This window comes from Phalangium opilio, unplaced genomic scaffold (genome assembly GCF_054372755.1).
Source record: "Phalangium opilio isolate 3A_F unplaced genomic scaffold, DU_Popi_V2 ptg000089l_1, whole genome shotgun sequence".
Classification (NCBI taxonomy): domain Eukaryota; kingdom Metazoa; phylum Arthropoda; class Arachnida; order Opiliones; family Phalangiidae; genus Phalangium; species Phalangium opilio.
In genome coordinates, this window is record NW_028324194.1 from 3,850,918 (window position 1) to 3,875,923 (window position 25,006).

Sequence of the window (25,006 nt, forward strand, 5' to 3'; positions counted from 1 at the left end):
GGCGTTTCAGCAGAAATTTTACACTTTTACTTGCTGAAAGTGGTTTATATTCTAATGTTTTAATAGTTAAATAAAACTCGCTCGTTTTTCAAAAATTAGGTTTTTTATTGTTAAAGGAAATTGGAGGTTACACACTCTAACGTAAAAAATGGAAATAATTTATCATTTCTTGGAACATTTAGGAAATTGTTTAATTTTGCTTGGCATTATGATAATTAAAATTTCAAAACTGAAATATTAATTGGTATTTCTTTTAGTTTTATAACACTAGTTCCAATACATATTTTATCAAGTTTTAAAAAAACAGATGGAGACTAGTAAAATGTTTCATGTTCTTTCGAACGGAGTCCCAATAGTGTGGACTAAAAGCTAACCAAAACTAAAAATAGACCTAAGACGAGTGAAAATCCTTCTTAATATGTTCCGTAGTCTTTATCAATAAAAGGTAGTGTATCTCTAAAATACGAATAATTTTACGTTGAGAAAAATTTACGGAGAGTTTTAAAGGTCTACACATTTTCCAATGAATCCATTATGCAATTTTTTATATTAAATTCTTATAATAGCTTTCAAATAGTTTGCCCAGATTTAGCACCTCCCAAATTTCAAACCCTAGCGACGCTACTGAGTGCAGCTTAACTAAGTAGTCTTATCATCTATCTATATCTATATAAATCAAAGTCCTGACTGACTGATTGACTGACTGACTGACAGACTGACTGATAATCAACGCCCAGCCCAAACCGCTTGCCCTAGAAGGCTGAAAATTTGCAGGAACGTTACTCATGAGTAGTAGGAGCGTACTAAGAAAGATTTTTCCAATCCGCCGCCATCTTAAAAAATGGCGCCCAGAAATGTAAAATTTCTTCTCTATGCAACAAAGTCCGCGCGTTTCAACCGATTTCACAGATATTTAGTAAACGGGTTTCCTTTAACCTATAGACGGGCTGAATGGTCTTTTGGGTTCGATTTGTTGCCATCTTTTTAAATGGCGGCCAAAAACTAAAAAACCTTCTTTATGGAATAATGTCCGCGTGAAAAGTAATAAAAAATGTTCCGACGGGCTGACGGGCAACGCCGAGTGCCTTCGCTTCTAGGGTGCTACAAAAATATTAGTCATCAGTAAAATCTACCCATTCTTTGTATCATTTTGATGAAAGTTCTTATTACACGCGAGCTACGCCGCGGGTAACACCTAGTTTTAACATATATAAAAAACGAAAGTATATAATAAGAATTTCAACGACCAAATATGTCACCCTTCGTTATTACTATTATTAAAAAATATGGCTAACTGTTTTCAAATGCGTATATTTTGTTCTAATCTCTTCGAGTTAAATACATTAAATTATAGGGAATATATACTGGATTCAACTTTAAATACGGATATTAAAGATAGTACTTTAATCGCAATTTTTTAAGAATCATGAAGTTTTCAAGATTATTTCCCCATCTTAAAAGATATCGGAACAAACATGAACTTACTCCGTGGCGGAATATATCACCTAGATCTGTTGATGGTATTTTATAAGTTTTTATCCTTAATTATTGCAAACAAAACGGCTCATAGTTTTCAAATGCGTATTTTATTTAATTTTAATGTCTTCGAGTTAAATCAGGGATAGATTTAATTTGTTAAGACGGAATGGACAACGTTTGGCCTTTACTTCAGTCCGACACATAGCCGAGTATGGAGCCCCTTCCTTCAACAAGTAACCAAAAAATTAAATTATCTTATTGGCTCACTAAAACTAGGTATTGGTGACGTTGCTGACAAGGACGGCCAAAAATACGTAATTCCTGTTTACCTCTGTCGCTATGACTACGACCCTTCTTGCGTTGTACAGATAAGCGTCTTCACAGGGGTTCAAAATGGAGCCGTCTAAAAGCGAGGGTCCGGAAATTATTCGGGAATTGTTTTTAATAGCAATTAAGAAGGTAGTTAGTGAATTTGGTGCCGATGTTTTGGATTTGGAGTACATCTGTAAGGGTGAAAAGTGTTCGCTAATTCTTTCTAAATCCAATCATGTCTACTATCCTCATCATTTTGTAAGCGGATTTGATGAAGTTAACCAAGGCTTAGTGAATAACCAGGAGTTTTGAGAGCTTAGTGTTTTGTTAAAACCTGTTCGTGTTGTAATATCTATGAAGACTTTTACAGCATCACTATAACTTCAACGAAGAGAAGTAAATCGTATTTCAAATCCGAGCCCATTCCAACTTGGCAGACGAAGGGGTCACGGGTAAGGGGGTCGTGGACTTGGACGCGCACCCGAATAACCCTGTTACCCATTCCGTCTTAAAAAAATCTATCCCTGGTTAAATACATTACATTATAAAGACCTCATCCTTAATCACCGCAAAAGTGGGCAAACACTTTTTCTTTAGGGCAAGTCTGAAAGAACGATTACATTTCAGGAATATTTCTCCATATCGGAGCAATATTTAATTACCTTATAGAAGTGCTTGACCACAGCGCGTCTCTGTGTGCTTTATTATTGACTTTTACTGCAATATGGCGCGCTGCTTCGGCAATAGTAATGAATCGTAAGCCTGCCTATTCACGAGAAAATTTCACGAAGAATAAATTCGCGCTATTCATTATTAGTCAACTTGAAAATGTGTATTATTTGTTGAGTGCTCCAGTAATCTAGGAGGATATAGGGGGTGAGGGAGTCTTCGACTGCCCATTCTTATAGCTCAGGCTTCGGCCTCTCCGCACGCGCACCTAGTTACATTGGTTACGCGCATCACGTGACCACGCAAATCCAATTCAAAAAATTGCGGGTTTTTACCTCTCCGAGTGACGTAAGTCACGGAGAGGTTCTGTAATGATCGTGTGTGTCCGTCTGTGTGTTTGTGTGTGTGTGTCTGTTGTTACACCCACGTGACCGCGTTCGCAGTTTCCAAATCGGAGCAAACGTGTTCGCCATTTCCGAACTGCTTTCACAGTCACGGAAATGGCTCCTCTACTTGAGTTTTCACACCGTCATCTTCTGGTCTTTGTCCATCCACTTGGACACCAGTCTGTACATACTGGCTTCTAGACACCACCATCTACTGGTCTTCCGTCTATTCCACATAGACACCAATCTGTCTCATTGGCTTCTAACTCCATCGTCATCGTTTGGTTTAAGACATTCGCGGCGATCACCTAGGGTTACGAGAAACGTCTAGCCTCCCTAAGGTGGGTTGTCCACCAAAGGTTTTCGCAATTGCGGTTGTTCTTGCTTTTAACTGTAGTTCGACACCCTTATATACTACCTATTTGAGTAAGGGGAAGCAACCGGCGTATGCTTCATTTCAAACGCAATATTAGTCAAGCCTCTCAAGAATGTTTAATTGTTCTTTATCAAAACGATGTAACTCTCAATAAGGCGAACAACTAACGAAGAAAATATTTAATATTAATTATATTTATTTTAATATTTAAGATAATCTTGTTTCTCAACTCAAAATTAATACGGAAAGAGTTAAAAGCAGTCTATGTTTTTGTCTATGTGTGTCCGTCCATTGTTACACTAGTGCGTCGCGTTAGCAGTTAGCCTTGTGTTGATGTGTTAAGAAATCATACAGAACCTTAATATTCCATTTTTCCATAATATAAAGTGAATATGTGGAAGTATTTTTCGTAATTACGATGCATTTAGTAGTTTTGTAACTTGAAAGCACTGTTTCATTTTGATATTCCAAGGACATTTTTTAATATTATTATTTGAAATGGCTGTTTATATAATATTTAAGCTATACTACATCTGTATATAGAATAATCCTTGCTTTAGTTATTTCAACTTTCAAAAAGAACGCTAAGGCTTACACACTGTCGGTTATAAAGTATTATCCGTAATAGGCCTAGTGAACTAAAGAGTAAGTAATTGAGGCCCAGGGTGTAGTAAACTATGGGTGGTTCAGAGTGAGCCGAAAGTTAAATACACGCTTAAATAATGAGGTGTAGATATAATAATCGAAGAAAAGATCATGGTGGCAATTAGACCAGTGAAAGGGCTGATGGTAAACGGGTATTAGCTACGGAGTTTTCATTCTTTTTATGGTGCGCAAGACTTTCAGTGCGTTTAGCCACAAATCAGCTTTGGTGCTATTTAACCTTAACACGCATAACACGGGTAAACAGCTGAAGCGTAGACAATTGGGCCTTTGCAAACACATAAAGGTTATATCTCTCCAAAATTTATACACTTCATTTCCTGTTCTTTTCCCCATTGACTGATTTCCATGTGTCCAAGATTTATCCTTATTTGATGTAAAATGTCGTTTGCTTTACTATATATATTCGCAATGCTTGGAATACTGCTTCAATAATTTGTAAATTTTTACTTCAAAAAAAGAGAAATAATTCCATATCTAGGTAAATAAGTTTGCAGTAGTAGACCTCTTGACTCGGAGAGGTAATATTTTGGTTTTCCCAACTTGTTGATGCTAGCTTAGGCCTTTGAACCAACGCCTCCAATTATACGTGTTCACTGCACATGTAGAGATATTTTTTAATTTTATCGGGCGTTAATTCGACCCTCCCACAGGCTTTAATCCATCTTAAACACTTATCTACTAGAGTTTTTGGTGAAGGGATAGAGTTAAAAGCCAATACCTTTGCTTCAGTTTTATCTAGGAACCATAATTTACTATTAATAAAAAATAAAATAATGATATATGTTCCGTTAAAGCACTAAAAAATTGCAGCGCGACGCATTAAGCCTTTACCGAAAATTAAAACAGTCGACGCCCGATGACTATGTGCGCGGAACAAGGTGCCCGGCTAAGAATCTCCCAGAAGGAAAGAAAAAGGGGGGAAATCACGGCCGATAATCTGTAAGCGCGTTACAATGGGAAAATAATAATATTCAACTTACCTGATCCGTGATTACACCGGTACTTTTGCAAGTTCCTCCGTAGCGGAGTACCGGTTGTCGCATTTTTTGGGCAATTAATTTTCTCATTTCTGCCCCATGACTATTGAAAAAAGTTGAATATTTGTAAATTATCATATATCGTTTAATGATACGTAACTAAAATCCAAATCACGGATCTTATAAACACTGTAGAGATTGGGATTCATATCAATGTCATTTGAAATATCAAAGCACTTTTTAATTACGAAGTTAATGGCTGCCGCTCCCTTAGATAAGATTACATAATGGATTTAATGTATTGGATGTTTTTTTATTTGAAAGTAACCTCTTGCCTTGTGGAAGGTGAGAGATGGGAATCCATAATACTTAGTATTTATACATATCTATGATTTTGATTATTAATTGCAAATAGGAGAACAAAGGCTGGGACTAGTCCTGAGACCAGTTTATTATTTGGGACACTAGGGAGGTCACTGGTCCCAAGGACTAGCATAAAAAATATCCTTATTTCCCAGACTGGTCGAGATCATGACCTTTTTAGCTGTCGTTTGCATCAGTTTCGGCTCGGAAATGGCCGGGAAGTGCGAGAACTTCCGTTAAGGACGTTTATGCCATTTTAGAAGCAGAAATTTCCTCAACTGTAAATCAAGTCGGCGATTTAGAAGTAAGTGTAGCTCGCAATTCAGTATTGAAAACGATTGCTATTATAATATCGAGAAAAGAAGACGTTTACTTTCTCTTAAACCTAAGCCTTTGCGTATAGGGAAACTGATGTTCTGGTTTTGTATAACTCTGGTGAAGAGTGCAAGGAATTAAATTGTTACTCCACCCTGTGAGAATAGTATAGGCCTAATATCGAGTTCTAATCTGAAAGCGAGTCTCCAAGTATTTCCGCCTATTTTGGAACCAGAGAGAATTTATAATAGGGAGTGAAAGCTCTTGCCCTTGACAGTGCTAAATACAATGTAGCTCAAACAAGTAGGCTGCGACGCTAAAACTGGCCAGGTAAATTTCCGGTCACATGATTCTCCTTTAATTTTAAAGTTTGCCCTCAATCACTGTTGGTTGTACAATTACCCAATAAGGGTTCGCGATTTCGAGTGCGACTGGCGCCATTTGGAGTTTTTTTAAGTCAGATGTTTCCCTTTCCCTAAAAAGGTAGTGTCCATCTCCCCTAGACCCTCCCGCAACATTCTAGACCCACCCTAGAGGGATGGGCCACAAAAAATTACACCGGAAATAGACCTGGCCAGTTTTGTTGATCACGTGATTTTTGAGCTACATAATATTCCTCAGTATCCACTCCCTATTATAAATTCTCTCTGTTGGAACTTAATACTAGATCTACTCGTTCAGGTGACGCATCTTGTTTACATTCGGGTTCAGCGGGAGTCGCGGCGCAGGTCGCAAAATACGTCAATGTCACGTGGTTTTTAAGATGAAATAAATTATGCATGACGTCAACGGTGACGGTTTCTATACCTCCTCCACTTTCAGGCAAACACACAGACCCATAAAATACCAAGTAGTAAATCTATACATAGATTTACTACTTATGGATGGTAATGTTTTTTTCGTCGATATAAAGCTTGATAAAATATGTATTGGAAATAGTGCTATAAAACTAAAATAAATACCAATTAATATTTCAGTTTTGAAATTTTAATTATCATAATGCCAAGCAAAAATAAACAATTTCGTAAATCTTCCAAGAAATGATAAATTATTTCCATGTTTTACGTTAGAGTGTGTATATTACACTAACCTCCAATGTATTTCCTTTGACAATCCTGAAATAATGATACAAGTTTTAAAAGGCCTTTTTTTTACTTTTCGCAAAGTCTCGCGTTTACTTACATAATGAACGGCATTCAGGAGGGCGTTGCGTTTATTCCTTGGTATTACGTCAATTACTTTAAGGATGCAACAAAATATTGGGCTATTTTCAAGCTTAGGAGGCTGCGCGAAAAGATTCGCGGTTATTAAAATTTAGTTAGCGAGAAGTTAATTTTTGACTTGCTTCTGTTTTTATGATACGAAGGGCTTCAGGACACTGTCCAGCGAAATCTCTTTCGAGCTTGTAATCGTTCAAGCATAAGGTGTCGGCTTCGGGATTAGATTCCTGCTCGTTAAGTGGACAAATTACTTAATTAATATATCTGCTAAAATGTATAGTTCATACTTACCAAGATCTTATTTTTCAAATTCTCCAAGCATAGATCTAATTCTAAGGGGATATACAAGATGTTTCTGATAAGTCTGGCATAAATTAAGGCGGACGTTCTACTTTTGCGATTTTGAGGGCTTGGAATGGCTAAGGTCAAATCCTAATCGGCGTGAAATGATCTTGGAAACAACTGGCGTGGCTTAATTTACACTAGTGAAGTCATAGCGTGACGTAAAAATCGTATTTACCACTTAAATTATTTTCATTCATTCATTGGCTGCCAAAAAACCTTGTTTGCTATAATTCTCCACTCTCTACCCTTGGTCCTCTCCCTAGGCTGAGAGAATCGGCTGCGAATCAGCGCATTTAACTTTAAAAAATCTAAAAGGTCACTTGTGCCAACGAGTCATGACATTTTTCGCCTTCGGTAGACAGCTAAACAGACGTAGGGAGAGGAGCTACACTTTTCAAAATAAAAAAGGATTCGCCATATGTTTCCACCATCAAGGGTACAACGAGAGCCCCCTTAGCCATTCCAGCCCCTCCATACATTCCTGTTTAAACTAATAAAGTAACTTATTTATTTAACAATAAAGTTCGTGATTATTTGACTACCAGCTAACACGTAACCTTTTAAATATAACAATAAGAAATACCCTGTATACGTTTACTCTTATTTTGAAAAATTAGAAGGATTGGAAGAAAGAGTTATTATTTTTGGCTGAAACTTACTGTGGTTATCGCAAAGCCTGTTAAATTGCTCGTATTGTTTCCATCTCAATATATCTATGTCGACACGTTTGTAACTAGTACCGTCCGTTTTATTACACGGATACACTTTTGGAGAATACTGACCGACAGCTAGCATTATCATCGCGAAGAACAGAGGGAAAGTTAGGAAGATCATGGTGATCGCCTTTCAAAGTTGACTAAAGGTTCTTGATGGAAACTTTTGCTTTCAAAGGATTTTAAGTTCTCAACGACTGCGTTGTCAACGAGGGTTAATTTTGATAATGGCACCATTGTTTTTGAATATGTCAATTGTTCTCAGTTATGTCACGTAATATAGTCTAATTTTATTGTTGTTTCTTTTTCATCGACACAAAAGGTGATAAAATATTTTAGACAATACCTCGATAAAAGAAATTTGAATTTTCCATCATTGAGAATTCTCAATTGCCCATTGTCATTGTCACACACTTCATAACGATCACTTTATAATACAAGTTGGGAAAACCAAAATATTACCTCTCCGTGTCGAGAAGATTATATAACCTTAAGTAGCCAATGAAAACGTCGACCTTTTTGCCCTCATCCTTTCCCGCGCTTTGCGCTTCCGCATTTCATCCTTACTCTCAACATTATCTTCCTCCATTTTACATACAAAAATCAAATACTCACAAAAAGAAGCGGAAAAAAACTGCTGGCTCTTTACAACCACTTAATTTGACTTAATATCCAATTTCCAACAACAATAATATACCGGTAGTTTAATTGACAACCTACTAGCTTCGAAATTCTCATTAAGAATGGCTCCCGCGGATAAAAAAGGGCAATTTTAAACTATGAGGGCGTTATCTCATTAGATTTGAAAAATATCATTGTCTTTTTCACCAATGCCTAGCCGTTTGGATTTTTTTAAAGCAATCTTAGCACCAAAAAATATTTTTTGATACAAAATAAATGTTTTATATTCTTATTAAGAATAAAACAAGAGGATAAAAAAGGTCTGTCCTCTCGCAATTGTTTAAGCTTTTATCATGATTACTCTATACAACAGTAACAAGGAGTATAAACCCATTATTGGAAGCAGTATTTTTTTTCCGAAACAAACTCGCTTATGTTTATGCTCTCTAGACTTCGCTAAAAACGTATTACTCCTACGTAAAATATTAATAGACAGGCAAGGATTCATACCATTAAAGAAGGAGCGCAATATTATCCATATTTTCATTTCATATACAGAGAAAAGAAATTATTATGTTTCTGAGAGGAGCTTCCCATTTTTGTTGTTGTTTTGAAAAATATATCGCAATGCACGGGCCTTGATAGATATAGGAGGCAATGAATGAAATATTTCACAATGCACGGGCCTTGATAGATATAGGAGGCAATGAAGGAAATATATCGCATGCACGGGCCTTGGTAGATATAGGAGGCAATGATAATCTCTCTCTTTGCACGAGAGGTTTATCTTTAATATTTAAATAAATATAATTATTTTTAATTATTTTAATCTTCAATAATTAACATTAATAATAGTTAAATCGTTTAAAATAAAGTTATACCTATTATCATCTCAAACTTTGCTAATATTGACGTTTAAAGTGAAGGGTACCCCTCTTGCAAGCTTTCTTCAAATTTTGGGGTATATATACGATTCGTTTCCATTATAATAGTAAGGAGAAAGCGCAATTGCGAAAACCTTTGGTGGCGATCCCACCTTAGGGAGGCTAGACGTTTCTCGTAACCCTAGCTGATCGCCGCGTATATCCTAAAACCGAACGATGATAGTGGAGTAGTAGCCAATGATACAGATTGGTGTCTATGTGGAATAAACGGAAGAGCAGTGGATGGTGGTGTTAGAAGTCAGTGTAAGTGCAGACTAGAGTCAATGTGGGATTGACAAAGAACAGAAGATGGTGGTGATTGGAAGCCAGTATGTACAGACTGGTGTCCAAGTCGAATGGACGAAGACCAGAAGATGGTGGTGATTAGAAGCCAGTAAGAACAGACTGGTGTCCGTGTGGGATGGACAAAGAGCAGCAGATGGTGGTGTGAGAACTCAAGTAGAGGAGGCACTTCCGTGACTGTGAAAGCAGTTCGGAAATGGCGAACACGTTTGCTCCGATACGCAAACTGCGAACGCGGTCACGTGGGTGTAACAACGGACAGACAGACAGACACACAGACAGACACGGCCGTTACAGAACCTCTCCTGGACTACGTCACACGGAGAGGTAAAAACCGGTAGCAAGTTATAATAATTATAAATTACGAGTAGAAAATGTAACTTCTATCTCCATTTTTCCACAAGGGCCACTGTTTTAAAGTAAAGATTGGAGTGTTTTACGGATGACCCCTTAAATTTAATGAAGTTACTCAAAGACGATGATGGCTAATTTAATGAAGGGGTCATCCCTAAATTACTCCAATCACAACTCGATAACAGTGACATACCCGGGCGGCAAAATGCTGTAAAACATTTTCGACTTAAAATCGCCAAAATTGAATATCCCCTTAATTTACGCCAGACTTATCAGAAACATCTTGTATATTCCCTTAGAATTAGTCTAATTAGATCTATGCTTTGTCATTAGATACGGGGCGTGCTTGCTCAGTGTAAATGTTTCATAGTCTTTCTTCAATAATAGTACATTTAAATTGATTTCAAAGGTTCCTCCTTGGATTGTGTTCAGAAAAAACGCAACAGATTTGAATGACGTTGACGGTCCCCTGGCAAATATGATGCGAGAAATCATAAAATCTTTGAAAATCAGGTAATGTTTACCTCGAGCAACATGAACAGATGATTTTCAAAATTAAAGGAAGGGCACTCCTAAAAAACGCTAAATCACGTGACTGGTTTTGCTATGTTGAAATTTTAATTTTAAACAGCTTACGTTGAAATTCGTTTTGTTTTTTTTAAGTTCCAATAAACTCACTCTTAAGGTGCGTAAGGTGCCTTTTACGCACGACGCCCTGCCTTTGCCTGTACTAAATTGCGTTGCTTCCGACGTTTATGAATTCCACCTTAAATGGTCTTTAATAGGGATAGATGCAATTTTAGAAGCAGGAATGGAGAACGGTTAGTATTTACTTCAGTCCGACTCATAGCCCAGTAAAGAGTCCATCCCTCCAACAAGTAACGAAAAGTTTAAATTATCTTATTGGCTCACTTAAACTACGTTTTGATAACGTTGCTGAAGGGGACGGCGAAAAATACGTAATTCCTTTTTACCTCTGTCGTCCTGGGGAAGGGGGAGCGGGACTTTGACGGGCACCCAGATTACTCTGTTTTCCATTCCGCATTCTAAAATTGCATCTATCCCTGTCTTTAATAAATAATATTGAAGAAACGCTTCCGCTACAGTGGCTGCTCAATTCTCGGCGGTGAAACTTAAATTTTCGGAGGTGCAATGCTGCCAGACATTTTCCCCAGCATTTTTTGAATGCTATCCATTGATTCCATTCCGTTTTGAGACAAAAAAAATCCGTAGACGATATATTCTTTGTGGCGAACTTTAATTGGCCCAATTTCAACAACTATTTAACTAAATTGGGAACCTTAATTTCTAAACGTAGTAGAAAATAGAGAAGAGAAAAACCCTTAAAGAATACGGCATAGACATTGTGCTTAATGTCAGTGAAATCGGTTAAAACTCACGGAAGGAAGCTTTTTTACATTTCTAATTAGGCTTGGGTTTGAAAAAATATCTTTCCTACTTATTAGTGTTATTACCCTTGAGTCGCGTTAGAGAAAACGTTGGAACGCGTTCTTGAAGCAGTTTCACCTCATAAATCCTTCAATCAGTTTGTTTCAGATATTTGTTTACCGATATAGATTCTGAACTTATCTGTCGCAGTCAATTCTATGAGAGCGGTAGCTCTCTTAGATAAGACTTCATACTGACTGAAACAATTCCACAGAACTACAATTCGGGCCCTCATTATATGGTTAAAATTTGAAAGAGATCCACTTAATAGTTTATTTTATAAAAAAGAAAGTTGCTAAGGGTGGTTTTCATTTCAATAAAATTAATCATAGATTTTGACGAAAACCTCGAAACTTTTCCATAGAAATAACATGGGAAAATATTTTACAAATAACCATTTTGTGGCAGCCGTAATGCAATAACTATTCGGTTGTTTGACTTGAAAACGGTTTTAAACGAAAGCCTGGTATTTAGATTTTCCGCTTTCCAATTTTCATTAATTAGATTTAAGTTTAAGTATGTTTAATTCCATATTTTCAAAACCATTCCAATCTGACATGGATGAGAGTCAGTTTATGATGTTAGCACGGTTAAGCCTATTTGGTCCAATTTTCGTAGTGGGTAGAAAACAAGGGGACCTAAGTTTGTGCTAGCTAACAAGTAAAGTTGGAAAAGGAAAACTGCCTTAGAGACAGTAACAATAAAGGTGATTTAACAAGATTACGACTGGTAATTAAGCTAGATTACCTACGACTGGTAATTAAGCTAGATTATACCTACGACTGGAAATTAAGCTAGATTACCGACGACTGGTAATTAAGCTAGATTACCGAAGACTGGTAATTAAGCTAGATTAGCGACGACTGGTAATTAAGCTAGATTAGCGACGACTGGGAATTAAGCTACATTAGCGACGACTGGTAATTAAGACAGATTACCGACGACTGGTAATTAAGCTAGATTACCGACGACTGGTAATCAAGCTAGATTACCGACGACTGGTAATTAAGCTAGATTAAAGACAACTGGTTATTAAGCCAGATTACCGACGACTGGTAATTAAGGTAGATTACCGACGACTGGTAATTAAGCTAGATTAGCGACGACTGGTAATTAAGCTAGATTAGCGACGACTGGTAATTAAGCTAGATTAGCGACGACTGGTAATTAAGCTAGATTAGCGACGACTGGTAATTAAGCCAGATTACCGACGACTGGTAATTAAGCTAGATTACCGACGACTGGTAATTAAGCTAGATTACCGACGACTGGTAATTAAGCTAGATTAAAGACAACTGGTAATTAAGCCAGATTACCGACGACTGGTAATTAAGGTAGATTACCGACGACTGGTAATTAAGCTAGATTACCGACGACTGGTAATTAAGCTAGATTATCGACGACTGGTAATTAAGCTAGATTAGCGACGACTGGTAATTAAGCTAGATTAGCGACGACTGGTAATTAAGCTAGATTACCGACGACTGGTAATTAAGCTAGATTACCGACGACTGGTAATTAAGCTAGATTACCGACGACTGGTAATTAAGCTAGATTACCGACGACTGGTAATTAAGCTAGATTACCGACGACTGGTAATTAAGCTAGATTAGCGACGACTGGTAATTAAGCTAGATTAGCGACGACTGGTAATTAAGCTAGATTAGCGACGACTGGTAATTAAGCTAGATTAGCGACGACTGGTAATTAAGCTAGATTACCGACGACTGGTAATTAAGCTAGATTACCAACGACTGGTAATTAAGCCAGATTAGAGATGACTGGTAATTGAGCTTGATAAGTATATGACATGCGTTGGTGCTCAGGTGTACGGAATCTTTTTGTGGTATAACTATGTACAGCTTCCTCTGTATTTGCATGTGAAAATGACGGGAAAGCAATTTGAGTTCATTGTCAAGTCAAGCAGTCAGGAATGACAGTTTTATAATAGATGGTTGGTTAGTTCAAACGCGTTAACTAATGTATGCACAATGCCCTAATACTTTTACTCTCCTAAGGTTTCTGAACAATTTGAATTAATATTAAGACTGAAGTAACAGATATTAATAAAAACTGTCATTGTAGACAAAGACGGGAAAGTGTAAAAGATAAGTGTAGAAAATGAATTGCCTGAAGTAACAGATATTAAAATTTTCACTTTTGAAGACATGATCATAAAACATCGATTATTTGAAAAAATTCTTATCTTAGTTTTCTTCACCAAAATTACTTTAGCAAAATTATTTTGTCATGAAACATGTGCATCATTTTAAAAGTAGTACGCGTGTACATTTTATTTTATATCAAAAATTTACAATTAGTTTTGAGTATTCGGTCCTATAAGGAGAATAAAATAGTCAGAAAATGGTTGAAAAAAAAACTGTGAAAACTTGACAAATCGTAGTCGTTATTTTGAAAGTTTTAAAAGTATCAAAATTAACGTGATGTATAGCTCCCAAAATATCTTTTGGACATTAATAACTACATCACAGTCAAACGGCCTTTGTAATTTTCTGCTTGGCAATATTTCCAATTTTAAAATATAACAAGTTGGGAAACCAAAATAAACCTCTCCGAGTCGAGACGAATTTACTTTCCAAACACAGGTCCACCATGGACGAACTAATACTGAAGGACGGATGGCAGATGGAGAAAGTTGAAAAGTACTTGTTGATTCGCCTTCTAGCGGCAGATAGTAGCAAACCGGATAGTGGGGGAATCAACGTTCTAACGAGGGAAGCAGCTAGCTAGCGTTTTCCGGGATTTGACTCCGCATTTTCGTAACCCCCTTCATTTTGGAGCTGTAAGCTTTACATTGGTTGTTTTGTCGCTTAGTAATGGGGGCAGTAATGGGCTGCCATTGGTTTTTCAGTATTACTTCGTCCATGGGTTCACCAGCCAATGAGAAAACCGGAAATACGTAGCTCAAATTGGCGGGATATCGCGAAGCCCATTTGAAAAGGATTAATCGTTTACCATTTCCCTGCGTATTCTCATAAGTCTAATGAGGACCTAATCTATCACTTAAGTGTGTATTTAACTTTCGGCTCACTCTGAACCGTTAACACCTCTTGTAAGAGGACACGAAACAAGTTCAATTCTAGTTTAATTCTAGGGTATCTTGTTTCATAGGCTCAATCGCTTCAACACTTACAGAGAGACGAAGTATTGAAATCCTTATTATGTAGTGAAATCAATAGTTGCGTTTACACTATATATAAATGTAGTAAAGCTGAATTAAAAAGTAAACACCAAATTTGAAATGTTAATATCAAAAGATGTTCTTGGAATATTGAGATGAAACAGAGCTTTATAGCTACACAACTACTAAAAGAATCGTAATGCCGAACATTATTTAAAATATTTCCATTTAATATTCTGCAAAAAGGAAATGTTATCGTTTTGTAAGAGATCTTATCCTCCTACTCGCTTTATATTAACTTTGATATGCGTGTAGTGTTTCGATTCAGATGCAATCTTCATTACTCGTTCTATATAAACTCTCACTTGTGTCACTTCAAAGAAATAAGTTTATCTTAAATAATTAATTAAATATAAATGATATTAATTATTTTAATCGCCAGTAAATAACTTTAAAAATAGTTAAATCGTTTAAAATAAAGTTGTTCCTATTATCTTTCGAAACTTTCCTAATATTGACGTTTAAAGTGAAGGGTACCCCTCTTGCCCGCTTTCTTCAAATTTTGGGGTATATATACGATTCGTTTCCATTGTAATAATAGATAAAAACGCATTCGCGTGAACCGATGGTGGAAGCCCTGCCATTGGGAGGCTAGACGTTTCTCGTAACCCTAGCCGATCGCCGCGTATATCTTGAAACCAAACGGTGACGAAGGAAAAGAAGCCAGAATGGTCTGACTGGCGTCCATGTGGAATGGATGGACAAAGACCTGAAGATGGTGGTGCATAGAAGCTGGTGTCAATGTGGAATTGACGAAGAACAGAAGATGCTGGTGCATAGAAGCTGGTGTCAAGGTGAAATTGACGAAGAACACAAGATGGTTGTGCTTGGAAGCTTGCAAGTACAGACTAGTGTCCATATGGAGTAAACGAAAACCAAAGCTGGTGGTGTTGGAACTCAAGTAGAATAGCCAGAGGAGACAAACCAAAATTTCCGTGAACTGTCAATGCAGTCCGGAAATTGGGAACACGTTTGCTCCGATACGCAAACTGCGAACGCGGTCACGTGGGGTCTGACAGACAGACACACAGACACACAGACACGGCCGGTGTAATACCTCTCCGTGACATACGTCACTCGGAGAGATAAAAATTGGAGTATTTGAACCTTTATGTTAGTCAAAAGTAAAACCTAGTATCAAGACAGTATCCCTTAAAAAAAGATACCCTTTTTTATGGAACTACTATGTAGAGCAAAATACTTGTGCAAATAATGTAGAAAAATATTTTGAGTTTAATGAAAATTTGGTGAAAAAACTAAGATAGAATTTTTTCAAATAATCGAAGTGAAAATTTTAATATCTGTTACTTCAGGCAATTCATTTTCTACACTTATCTTTTACACTTTGCCGTCTTTGTCTACAATGACAGTTTTTATTAATTATAGGTTGTTTTTGCAATTCTCATTTAGGTACGAACTTTTCTTTTATGAAGAGGGTTCATTTGGTATAAGGAAAGAAGATGGAAACTTCACAGGAATTTTAGGAACAGTACAGAGAAATGTGAGTTGTATAAAGTAGTTAAGCCTGTCTCCAAAAGGCAGCTGTCGTCGATCTTATTTTTACATCATACCTTCTAATATGAAATTAATTGATTGGAAATTGTCAAAAGCGGATCATCCGCTTTAAGTATTTATCTGTAGGGCTTTTTTGGAATGTCTTCTGCCCCCTTTCCTTTACTTCACCGCTTCCAAGAGATCGGGCGCAATATAACCATGAGAAGATGGGGTGGTGTAGCGGTTAGCGCTTTCGCCTCGTAGCAATAGGATCCCGGGCTCGATCCCGGACTGTGTCACAGGGTGAAATCTGGGAACAAATTCTTCTGCGTAGAGTTTGCAGTTCTCTCCCCGCTTGTTAAAAGAAGTTTTCCTCCGCGGTCTAACCCGGTTTCTCCTTTCCACCAAAACTTGCAGAGGTTAACGGTAATAGTTTGTATAGGGTGCTGTCGGTTAGCTGCAGTGGCATAGGGGCTAGCCACCACCCCTCTATGCAGGAACCACCTGTAAACAAGCCACAGACTTAATGTGGAAATCCCTTCATAGACAAAGCTTAGACTATCATTATTTTCTTTCCCTGGTAGCGCCGCTCGTAACTAAGAGAAGTTTATATGGGGGTGACGTGAATCTCTTGGGTTGAATGTTTAGTTCAGGTCCCACTAACTTCGACCTGTGTTTTTTACTCGCATCAAGCAGTCTGATGATAGACAAACAGAGAAAATATCGAACAAGTTTTTACGATGCTTTTGCATACACGAATTGGGTGCAGAAAATTGCTGAAATAAATCCCTCCAGGCAATCGAGGAGTTTTTTTTATTAAATTCTCGCGTTTTATACTAAGGAAACTAAAGGAAAGCCTTCAATGGCGGTAGTACTCATATAAATTAATACTAGGTTGGGGTGAGACGGGTTATAGGTTGCCGGGTTACAGACCTCATTCAGACACAGAAACTTAAGGGTAGATCATAAATTTATGATATAGTTGAAATGTTTTTGAAATGAAAAGTTCCGCGGTCTGAAACCTCGCCCAAACCAATAAATAATAATTTCAACTTCTCTAAGTAATTTTGTTGGGTTTATGTGCACGATAAGCACTTTTTTACCGGCAGAGTTTGTTTTAAACATGTTTTTCACACTTACAGGAAGCCGATGTGGTAATCGTTCCCGTCATGGTATCGTACGAAAGAAGCTTCACATTTTCATATCTAAAGTCGTTCTTCAGGGCCTCTTGGATAATGCTTGGAGGCTCACCCAACATGCAGTCGACGAACATAAAGGGATTAGTCATGGTTTTTGATTGGGAGGTTAGTGTGAAAATCGATTTTCAAATCGAATTAGCAAAATAAGAAAATAAAATTATGCAAGAGCAGATGACATTGAATTAGTGCTAAGGTTAAAAAGTTTTTTATATTTTCGTTGACGTTTTTTTCTTGGGTTCGGTAAGACAATCCGCATTTTTACCCCCTCAAAATTTGCCCGATAACTATTCAAATTACTAGCTTTTCTGTCCATGTCCGCAACTAACATACATTAAATATTTTGGTGTGCCTTGTATGAGCAGTTCCCGAAGTAGTAACCGCGATTCCATAAAAACAGCGGCGTTGTTCAAAGCTGCTAACCTTACCTGACCTAACACTATTCGGGAAGCCCTCAGATGAGCGGTTCCCGTATGAGCGGATTCAATAATAGCGGTCCTCATATCAGCAGTTCCCTAAATAGCGGTTTCCCGAAATGGAAGTTTACCCGTTACAACAGTTACCGATACAGCGGTTCTCGTAAACGCGGCGTACCATTACAGCGGTTCTCTTAAACGCGGTGTACCATTACAGCAGTTCTCTAAAGAGCAGAAAAACCGGAATGCGAAAAACGACTGTTGTTTGTTATGGTATACGCTGTGTTATATGAACTTAAATAGAACTATGTCAGATATGGTTAGCTTCAAGTTGATTATTTGAACCCCCCAATAGTCTTAGGTTAAGTTAGGTTTGGTTAGGTTAAAGTTGATTATTTCAATTAAATAGTATTAGGTCAGGTCAGGTTAGGTCAGGTTAGGTTGGGTTGGGTTAGGTTTGGTTTGGTTTGGTAAGGTTAGGTTACGTTGGGTTTGGTTAGGTTAAAGTTGATTATTTCAATTAAATAGTATTAGGTTAGGTTAGGTTCGGTTGGGTTTTTTAGGTTTTGTTTTGATTGGTTAGACTTAGGTTAGTAATATTTTGGAAATGGTGTAACAATGTTACGCCTGTTCCAAAATATTGTTGTTTATCTTCATTCACTTCCCAAATAATAATATGCCTTTTCCAAAAAATTACTGTTTACAATTATCTACTTCCGAAATAAAATAAGCTTTCTTCAAATATTTTCTATCCTGGTGTTAGAATTGTAAACTGATACAGCCTGAAGAATAGTGCAATATTTAAGTGTACTTTAAAAACACGATCCGTTAGTAGGTCACATTACTGACTAAATGATCACAGAAAAAGGTAGTTTTCGAAAACAACGCATTTAACTGTATTGTTAAGAAATACTCGAAACTGAAGACAAACACTGCTATTTCCAAAATAGCAGCAGCTATTTCTAAAACAGCGGCCGCTATTTCTAAAACAGCAGCCGCTATTTCTAAAACAGCAGTTTTGAACAACACCGCTGTTTTTTTGGAATCGCGGTTGCTATTTCGAGAACAGCTCTACCGGGAACTGCTCATACGAGGTACAACCACAATATTCGGGTTGGAATAACAACACCTAAACTGACCCTAACCCTAACGAAACTGGGGTTCAAATTACCAAACCTAACCTCACTTAAGCCTTTTTTTATACAAGTAACCAAGTTTAACCAGACTTAATTAAGCGTTCAAATAACCAAACATACTCCATCGTATGCGATTATCGTATTTGACTTCTCAGTTGCACTGCTCTTTTGAGAACTGTTGTAACGGTACGCCGCGTTTATCGAGAACCGCTGTATAAGGAACTGCCGTAACGGGTAAACTTCGTTTTCGGGAAACCGCGGTTATGAGAACCTCTATTATGGGATCCGCTCATAAGGGAACTGCTTATATGAGGGCTTCCCATATATTTTGAGGAATGCTTCGATAGTTTTATTTAATATAGTCAAAAGCTCATTATGCTTCACACATAAAGTACGTAAGTCCCACTTTTCTGTAGTTTGGCCATGGATTTCATGATATTCCCGAAGTAAAAACTAAGCAGACGAACAATAAAGCTTTTAACCAATCATGAGCCCCCTAACCGTAGATAACCTCTTAATGTCAGGCCAATCGGCGACGGCTATTACTATTTTCTTGCATGGGACCTCGACTCAACCTCGCCGTCGACCTAACCGGGAAGCTCGGAAGGCAAATTTGCGGTATCGTTCGGTAGTCTTTATAATATATTCAACGTTTAAAAGCTCAAATTCCGAACATTTCCGAGTCACTTAATAAGTCTTCAACTAAAGAATATTTTAGACACCCTGCTCAGTCTTTATAATAGTTCCCGAATTAATGTACCTGGTAAATTGGTTCTTAAGGCGGAAGGATCGCATGGATCACAAGGAGCCGCGTTACTGAACTATTTCCCTCCGCGTAAGGGGAGGTTCTTTCCTAGGAGCTTAGAGAGTGTAGCTCCCCCAGGCACATGCTACGTATTTCATGTGTCAAGCCTAATCGGTTTCTGATATAATCGAAATAACTGTTGATTTACTATTTTTTTAAAAGGTATGGGTTTGTGTGCTGATTGCAATGGCCATATTAGTCACGCTTTCCTCAGTTATTCTTGTAAAGCGACCGAACGGCGAACCCTATTTAGTTTTGGAACGGGGACAAACGTACAACGCGGTGTCTCAGTACATGGCTGCTTTGCTCAGCGAAGGTATGTATCCTCTTCTCATAAGTACATAGTCATGATTATTAAAATAATAAAAAACTATTGCGATACGATGCGTTAATATTCTATGGGAAAATTTTCATTACTTCCCCACGAGTCCAATACTTTCAGAAGTAGGATGGGGACTAAAAGTTTGGAGGTAGAAATTCTTCACTAGGCATAAATAAATATAATGGAAAAGACATCGACAGTTGGCCTCCTCTTAGAAGTTCTTGAATTTTCCCTTCGAAAAAAATTAGACGCTCCAAGAGGAATATGGTCAAACTAAATAAAGGATGGGTAGGTAGGTCCTCCCCGCAGAGGAGGCTGAAATAAAGTTTTTAGGTGGAGCGAAAGGGGAAGGGGGCATTCAAAAGTTTTCGAACTTGATATAGTCATCTTCAGCATCGGTTTCTGAGACGGCTTCGCAGTGGCATTAAGCTAAGTTGAGATACGACGAAATACACCATTTCGATGAATCAAAGGGTGAAAAACGTAGGGGGGAATATTCTGCTTTCCATCTATCTTTTTGGCGCCTTCGCTGTAAGCTTTTTGGATCCTGAGACCAGGGAGGAGAGATTTGAGAGGCAGTTACAATGTGAATAGTTTTGGTTCGCTTCGTGGCTAAACTCGTCTCTCCCCGGCGCAGGCTCAGTCCCTCGCCGCAGTGTCCGCGCGTATGCGTCAAATTTAAAAACCGGCTTTGAACTGGAAGTGGGAGCCGGCGGTAGTGTAGTAATCGACGTCACCCGCGCGTGCGCGTTAGCTAGAATCGAGGGAGATAGAGGTAAAAATTCCTACCCTCCGTTTTTCCCCTTCCATTTATATTATTGCTTCTTTAACATTAGACTAACACTCCTTCTAAAATCTCTCCTCCCTGGTGAGACTACGCTAGATGTGGGAATGCATCAACCCCCATCATAAGAAAATAGTATATAGCTCCCTATAAGTATGAAATCTCGTGCCATCTATTAATTTATTATGATAATTTTGACATGCATTTAATCAGTTATAATTATCATAATAATAACTTCAAAACCTTTCTAACGATTTAAATGCAATAAAAAATCTTTTATTTTGCCAAAAATTCTTAATAGGTGGCATTAGAGACATTATACAAATTTCAATGGAAGAAAATGCTGTTAACACGCTTAATTGGAGAGTTTCATACTTATAGGGAGCTATATATTATTTTCTTATGCCCCCATGTATGTCCTGATACTGAGGGTTGCCTACCCCCTTTGTACCTGGAAAGGGTCAATAGACTTCCTTTTGGGGAAAGCAATCGACATTCACTTATGTATAGTAATTCAGAGTTTGGAAGCTATAAATTTGTTTAAGAACTCAATAGGAATCCTAGCTCGTTATCTGGGTGCACGGCAGTGCACCCGCCAAGTTGTCGTGCACTACCGGCAATCCTTTACCCGAAACATTTCAGCCTCATTTTCACCCCCTCGTAACTCGGTACTGGGGAATAGTACACCACTCATATTTGCACCTCAAGGGCACAGTGTTAATCCTAGGAAGTCCTCCAACTTCCAGCTTTCTAACTCATTTGGTTTCTGTGATAATCCAATGTGAAAATGACACATTATGAGACTGACTGACTGACTGACACATCATCAAAACCTCTAGGGCATTTCCGGTGGTGCTAGAATGATGAAATTTGGCATACTTGTACCACTTAGCATACAAGCAAAGGGAAAAGTCCCAAAAGCGGGAGTTTTCCCCTTTTAGCCCCTGAAATGGGGGTTTAGAATTAGAGTCATCATCTAAACCTCTAGGGCACTTCCGTTGTTGCGGGAATGATAAAATTTGGCATACAAGTAGGACTTAGCATACAAAGAAAGGAAAAAGTCCCGAATAGGGAGTTTTCCATTTTTAGCCCCTGAAATGGGAGTTTAGAATTAGAGTCATCATCTAAACCTCTAGGGCACTTCCGGTGTTTCGGGAATGATAAGATTTGGCATACAAGTACGACTTAGCATAAAAAGAACGGAAAAAGTCCCAAAAGCGGGAATTTTCCCCTGTTAGCCCCTGAAATGGGGGTTTTATAATTTAGATCCCCTCGTAATAGGACATTATAATTTAATTTTTTCGTCTTTTAATATTAATATTTTTTACTAATATGATTCTTTCTTATCGTAAAATTTATGTTTTTTACTTAATGTTTTAGTAAATAAATTTTTTACTCATTTCCTTTTCATTTCGTCTGAAATGGTTCTAAGCGTGTTTTGATTCGTACAAATGTTTATTTCACTTCATAATCCTACTTCTATAAATCTACAAAAACATGCACGTACAAAAAAGAGTGAAATCCCAACAAAAACATCTCTGTAAAAATATGCCAAGACAGAAAAACATTCTTGAGAAGTTTTAAGTCGAATAAAATGTTGGTTCACCATGGAGATAATAACTTGGCCGTATTTTAGATCTCACTTCTTTTTACGGCCAAACAACTTGGCATATTTTTACAGAGATGTTTTTGTTGTGAAGTGTTTTCTGCATTTGGAATAAAATTCTGAAGTACTTTTTCCTGAATGTAGCATCAGCCAAGGAACCTGGATCAGCGTTCAAACGATTTTTGTTTGGAGTTTGGTGGTTAGCCGTAATAGTCTTGTCAAATTCTTTTACTGGTCATTTTCGAGCAAGCATGATGATATCACCTGTACCACTGAAAATGAATTCACTCGAACAGTTGGCGCAGTCAACCTATAAAATACACGCGTGGATTTGGAAAGGAACCGTTATCGAAGACTATTTTAAGGTATGTTACTGTTATTTACAATATCTTATCACGGTCGTAATTCTTTATGGAACTTATTTGATTAAAAAAAAATTTAATTATATCGAATTTCACCAACTTCAATTGAAACTTGATCAATTTTGTATTTGATGACGTTAAACCTTCTGTAATAGTATTAAAGGGTCTGTAAAAATGTAGGCGGACCGTTGAGTTTCATTTTTTGAAAAAGGCACCCGAATCCCCACCTCCCAATCTTGACGTCAGCAACTGATGTAAAAAGTGTCAAAGAGGAATTATTTCGTGGTTGTAAAGAGGTTCCTAATATCCAGTTGTCTCTCTTGTGATTGGTTGTGAGCTGCGCCGCTACGGTGTTTCCCCAGTCCCCACTTCCTAGAGTCCGAGACAAGCGCTGCGTTTCCTAAAACCTTCGACCGTAGCAATAGTAAATGCGCTGTGATCTGTCCAATTGTATCACCTGCCGGATAAGGCTGAATAATACAAAACTAAGGTTTTCCAGGAAAGAAGGAAAGACATTCGTTTTGCTTACCCCCGAGGATTGTGACGTCAATAACGACATTTACAAAGAAAAATGAAAATTCAACGGTCCGCCAACTTCTTTACGGATTTGGACTTTGGTGGGTTGTACAGGGATAGTTTTTATTCGTCACAATTTTAACATAAATGCAGTTTATAAAGAAACATCTAGCTAAATACCTTTTGTCTTACATAATCCTTACTTAACGGAGTCACTGAAATTTTATCTAGAATACATAACCAGGGATAGATGAAATATAGAAGCAGGAATGGTGAACAGAGTAATCTGGGCGCTCGTCTAAGTTCACGACCCCCTTCCCCAGGATGGGGGTATGAAAGAAGAGGCGAGTCATAGCGACACAGGTAAAAAGGAACTACGTATTTTTCGCCGTCAGCAACGTCATCAAAACGTGGTTTAAGTGAGACAATAAGATAATTTCAAATTTTCGTTACGTGTTGGAGGGAGGGGCTCTATACTGGGTCTGAAGTGTAGGCTAACCGTTCTCCATTCCTACTTCTAAAATTACATGAATACCTGATATAACCCTATGCTGTTTATAGTATTCGGCATTTCCGGACGTGAAGAAAATCTGGAAAAGTGTGGAAAAAGCAAATCGACTGGCTAGTTTGAGAAATCTTTACACACCAGATAGATTGATGCAATTGGGATCCGGAAATATAGTCCTCATTGGAGAGAAAACCACCATGAAGTATTCCATTGGACAACGATGCTCCGTGTTACCGCAGATTGCAAACGGCAATTTATATTTTTCCAAAGAAGATATCATGACACAACAGGGCGCTCTCATCCTCAGAAAAAGTCTCGCGCATAAGGAAATTTTCCGCAAAGTTAACACTAGGTATTGAACAATACTGTATATTTAAAATGGATGGGGATTAAGGGTTGCGAGTAGTCATCGAGGGGCTACTCACTAAAAACTTGTTGGCGATTTTAATCGGGATTTTGATTTTGGATTACATAGGGGTTACGGGTGATCATCGAGGGGCTACTAACTAAAAACTCGATCATTTTAAACATGATTTTGATTATAGATTACTTAGGGGTTACGGGTAGTCATCGAGGGGCTGTTTACTAAAATCGCGTTGGCGATTTTAAAGAGGATTTTCATTATGGATTACTTAGGGGTTACGGGTAATCATCGAGGGGCTACTCACTAAAAACTCGTTGGCGATTTTAAACGGGATTTTGATTATGGATTACTTGGGGGTTACTAGTAATCATTGAGGGGATACTAACTAAAAACTCGTTGGCGATTTTGAACGGGATTTGGATTATGGGTTACTTAGTGGGTTACCTTTAAAGGTCAATTGCTAGTAAACTATACATTACCTTGTCGTTTATTACGGATTCGTTCGATTTCTGTTTTTAAATTAATACCGATTCATTTAACTTGTACTTATTTAAAATATAGTAGAATATTTTACAGAAAAAATGTTCTCGGTAGCTGGAGCCTTACAAACGAAGGGGCTCTAATCTGGCCGGGGCCATCCTGTTTAAGTCCACTGTTGACCTTCTTAATTCTGCTTTCAGTTAAAAGAGCCTTGTAATAATATTTCTTATCAACTTGATTAATCTTTTCTTTTCTAGGTTCAGTTGGCTTATTGAAAGTGGCTTAGTGGATTTTTGGCTAAATCGGGAATACCGGGATTTTGATCTTTGCGTTCGTGAGCGAGG

The 25,006-nt window shown here is 37.7% G+C and overlaps 2 protein-coding genes across 2 annotated transcripts; one reads left to right on the forward strand and one right to left on the reverse strand.

Annotated features, from left to right (window-relative positions):
- Window positions 1–6,520: 6,520 nt before the first annotated feature.
- On the reverse strand, window positions 6,521–7,903 carry LOC149647067 (uncharacterized). The gene is made up of 5 exons (XM_089849582.1): window positions 7,768–7,903; window positions 7,055–7,182; window positions 6,889–6,990; window positions 6,726–6,827; window positions 6,521–6,658 (listed from the first exon to the last, which is right to left on the reverse strand). Exons 1-5 carry the CDS (start codon window positions 7,901–7,903, stop codon window positions 6,629–6,631), a joined length of 498 nt encoding a protein of 165 aa, XP_089705708.1. The 3' UTR covers window positions 6,521–6,628.
- A 2,246-nt stretch (window positions 7,904–10,149) lies between these two features.
- On the forward strand, window positions 10,150–20,883 carry LOC149647068 (putative glutamate receptor). Its single transcript, XM_089849583.1, has 7 exons — window positions 10,150–10,232; window positions 10,455–10,535; window positions 16,084–16,174; window positions 17,310–17,471; window positions 19,883–20,036; window positions 20,680–20,817; window positions 20,879–20,883. The coding sequence occupies exons 1-7, from the start codon at window positions 10,150–10,152 to the stop codon at window positions 20,881–20,883; spliced, it is 714 nt and encodes a 237-aa protein (XP_089705709.1).
- Window positions 20,884–25,006: the final 4,123 nt, after the last annotated feature.

Coding starts and splice junctions, on each gene's coding strand:
- LOC149647068 (XM_089849583.1), top strand. CDS start 10,150: ATGGCTAATTTAATGAAGGGGTCATCCCTAAATTACTCCAATCACAAC. Junction 10,233..10,454: donor TACCCGGGCGGCAAAATGCT/GTAAAACATTTT, acceptor GATTGTGTTCAG/AAAAAACGCAACAGATTTGA. Junction 16,175..17,309: donor TAGGAACAGTACAGAGAAAT/GTGAGTTGTATA, acceptor TCACACTTACAG/GAAGCCGATGTGGTAATCGT.
- LOC149647067 (XM_089849582.1), bottom strand. CDS start 7,903: ATGCTAGCTGTCGGTCAGTATTCTCCAAAAGTGTATCCGTGTAATAAA. Junction 6,991..7,054: donor ATTTGAAAAATAAGATCTTG/GTAAGTATGAAC, acceptor CTTAACGAGCAG/GAATCTAATCCCGAAGCCGA. Junction 6,659..6,725: donor TCCTGAATGCCGTTCATTAT/GTAAGTAAACGC, acceptor TCATTATTTCAG/GATTGTCAAAGGAAATACAT.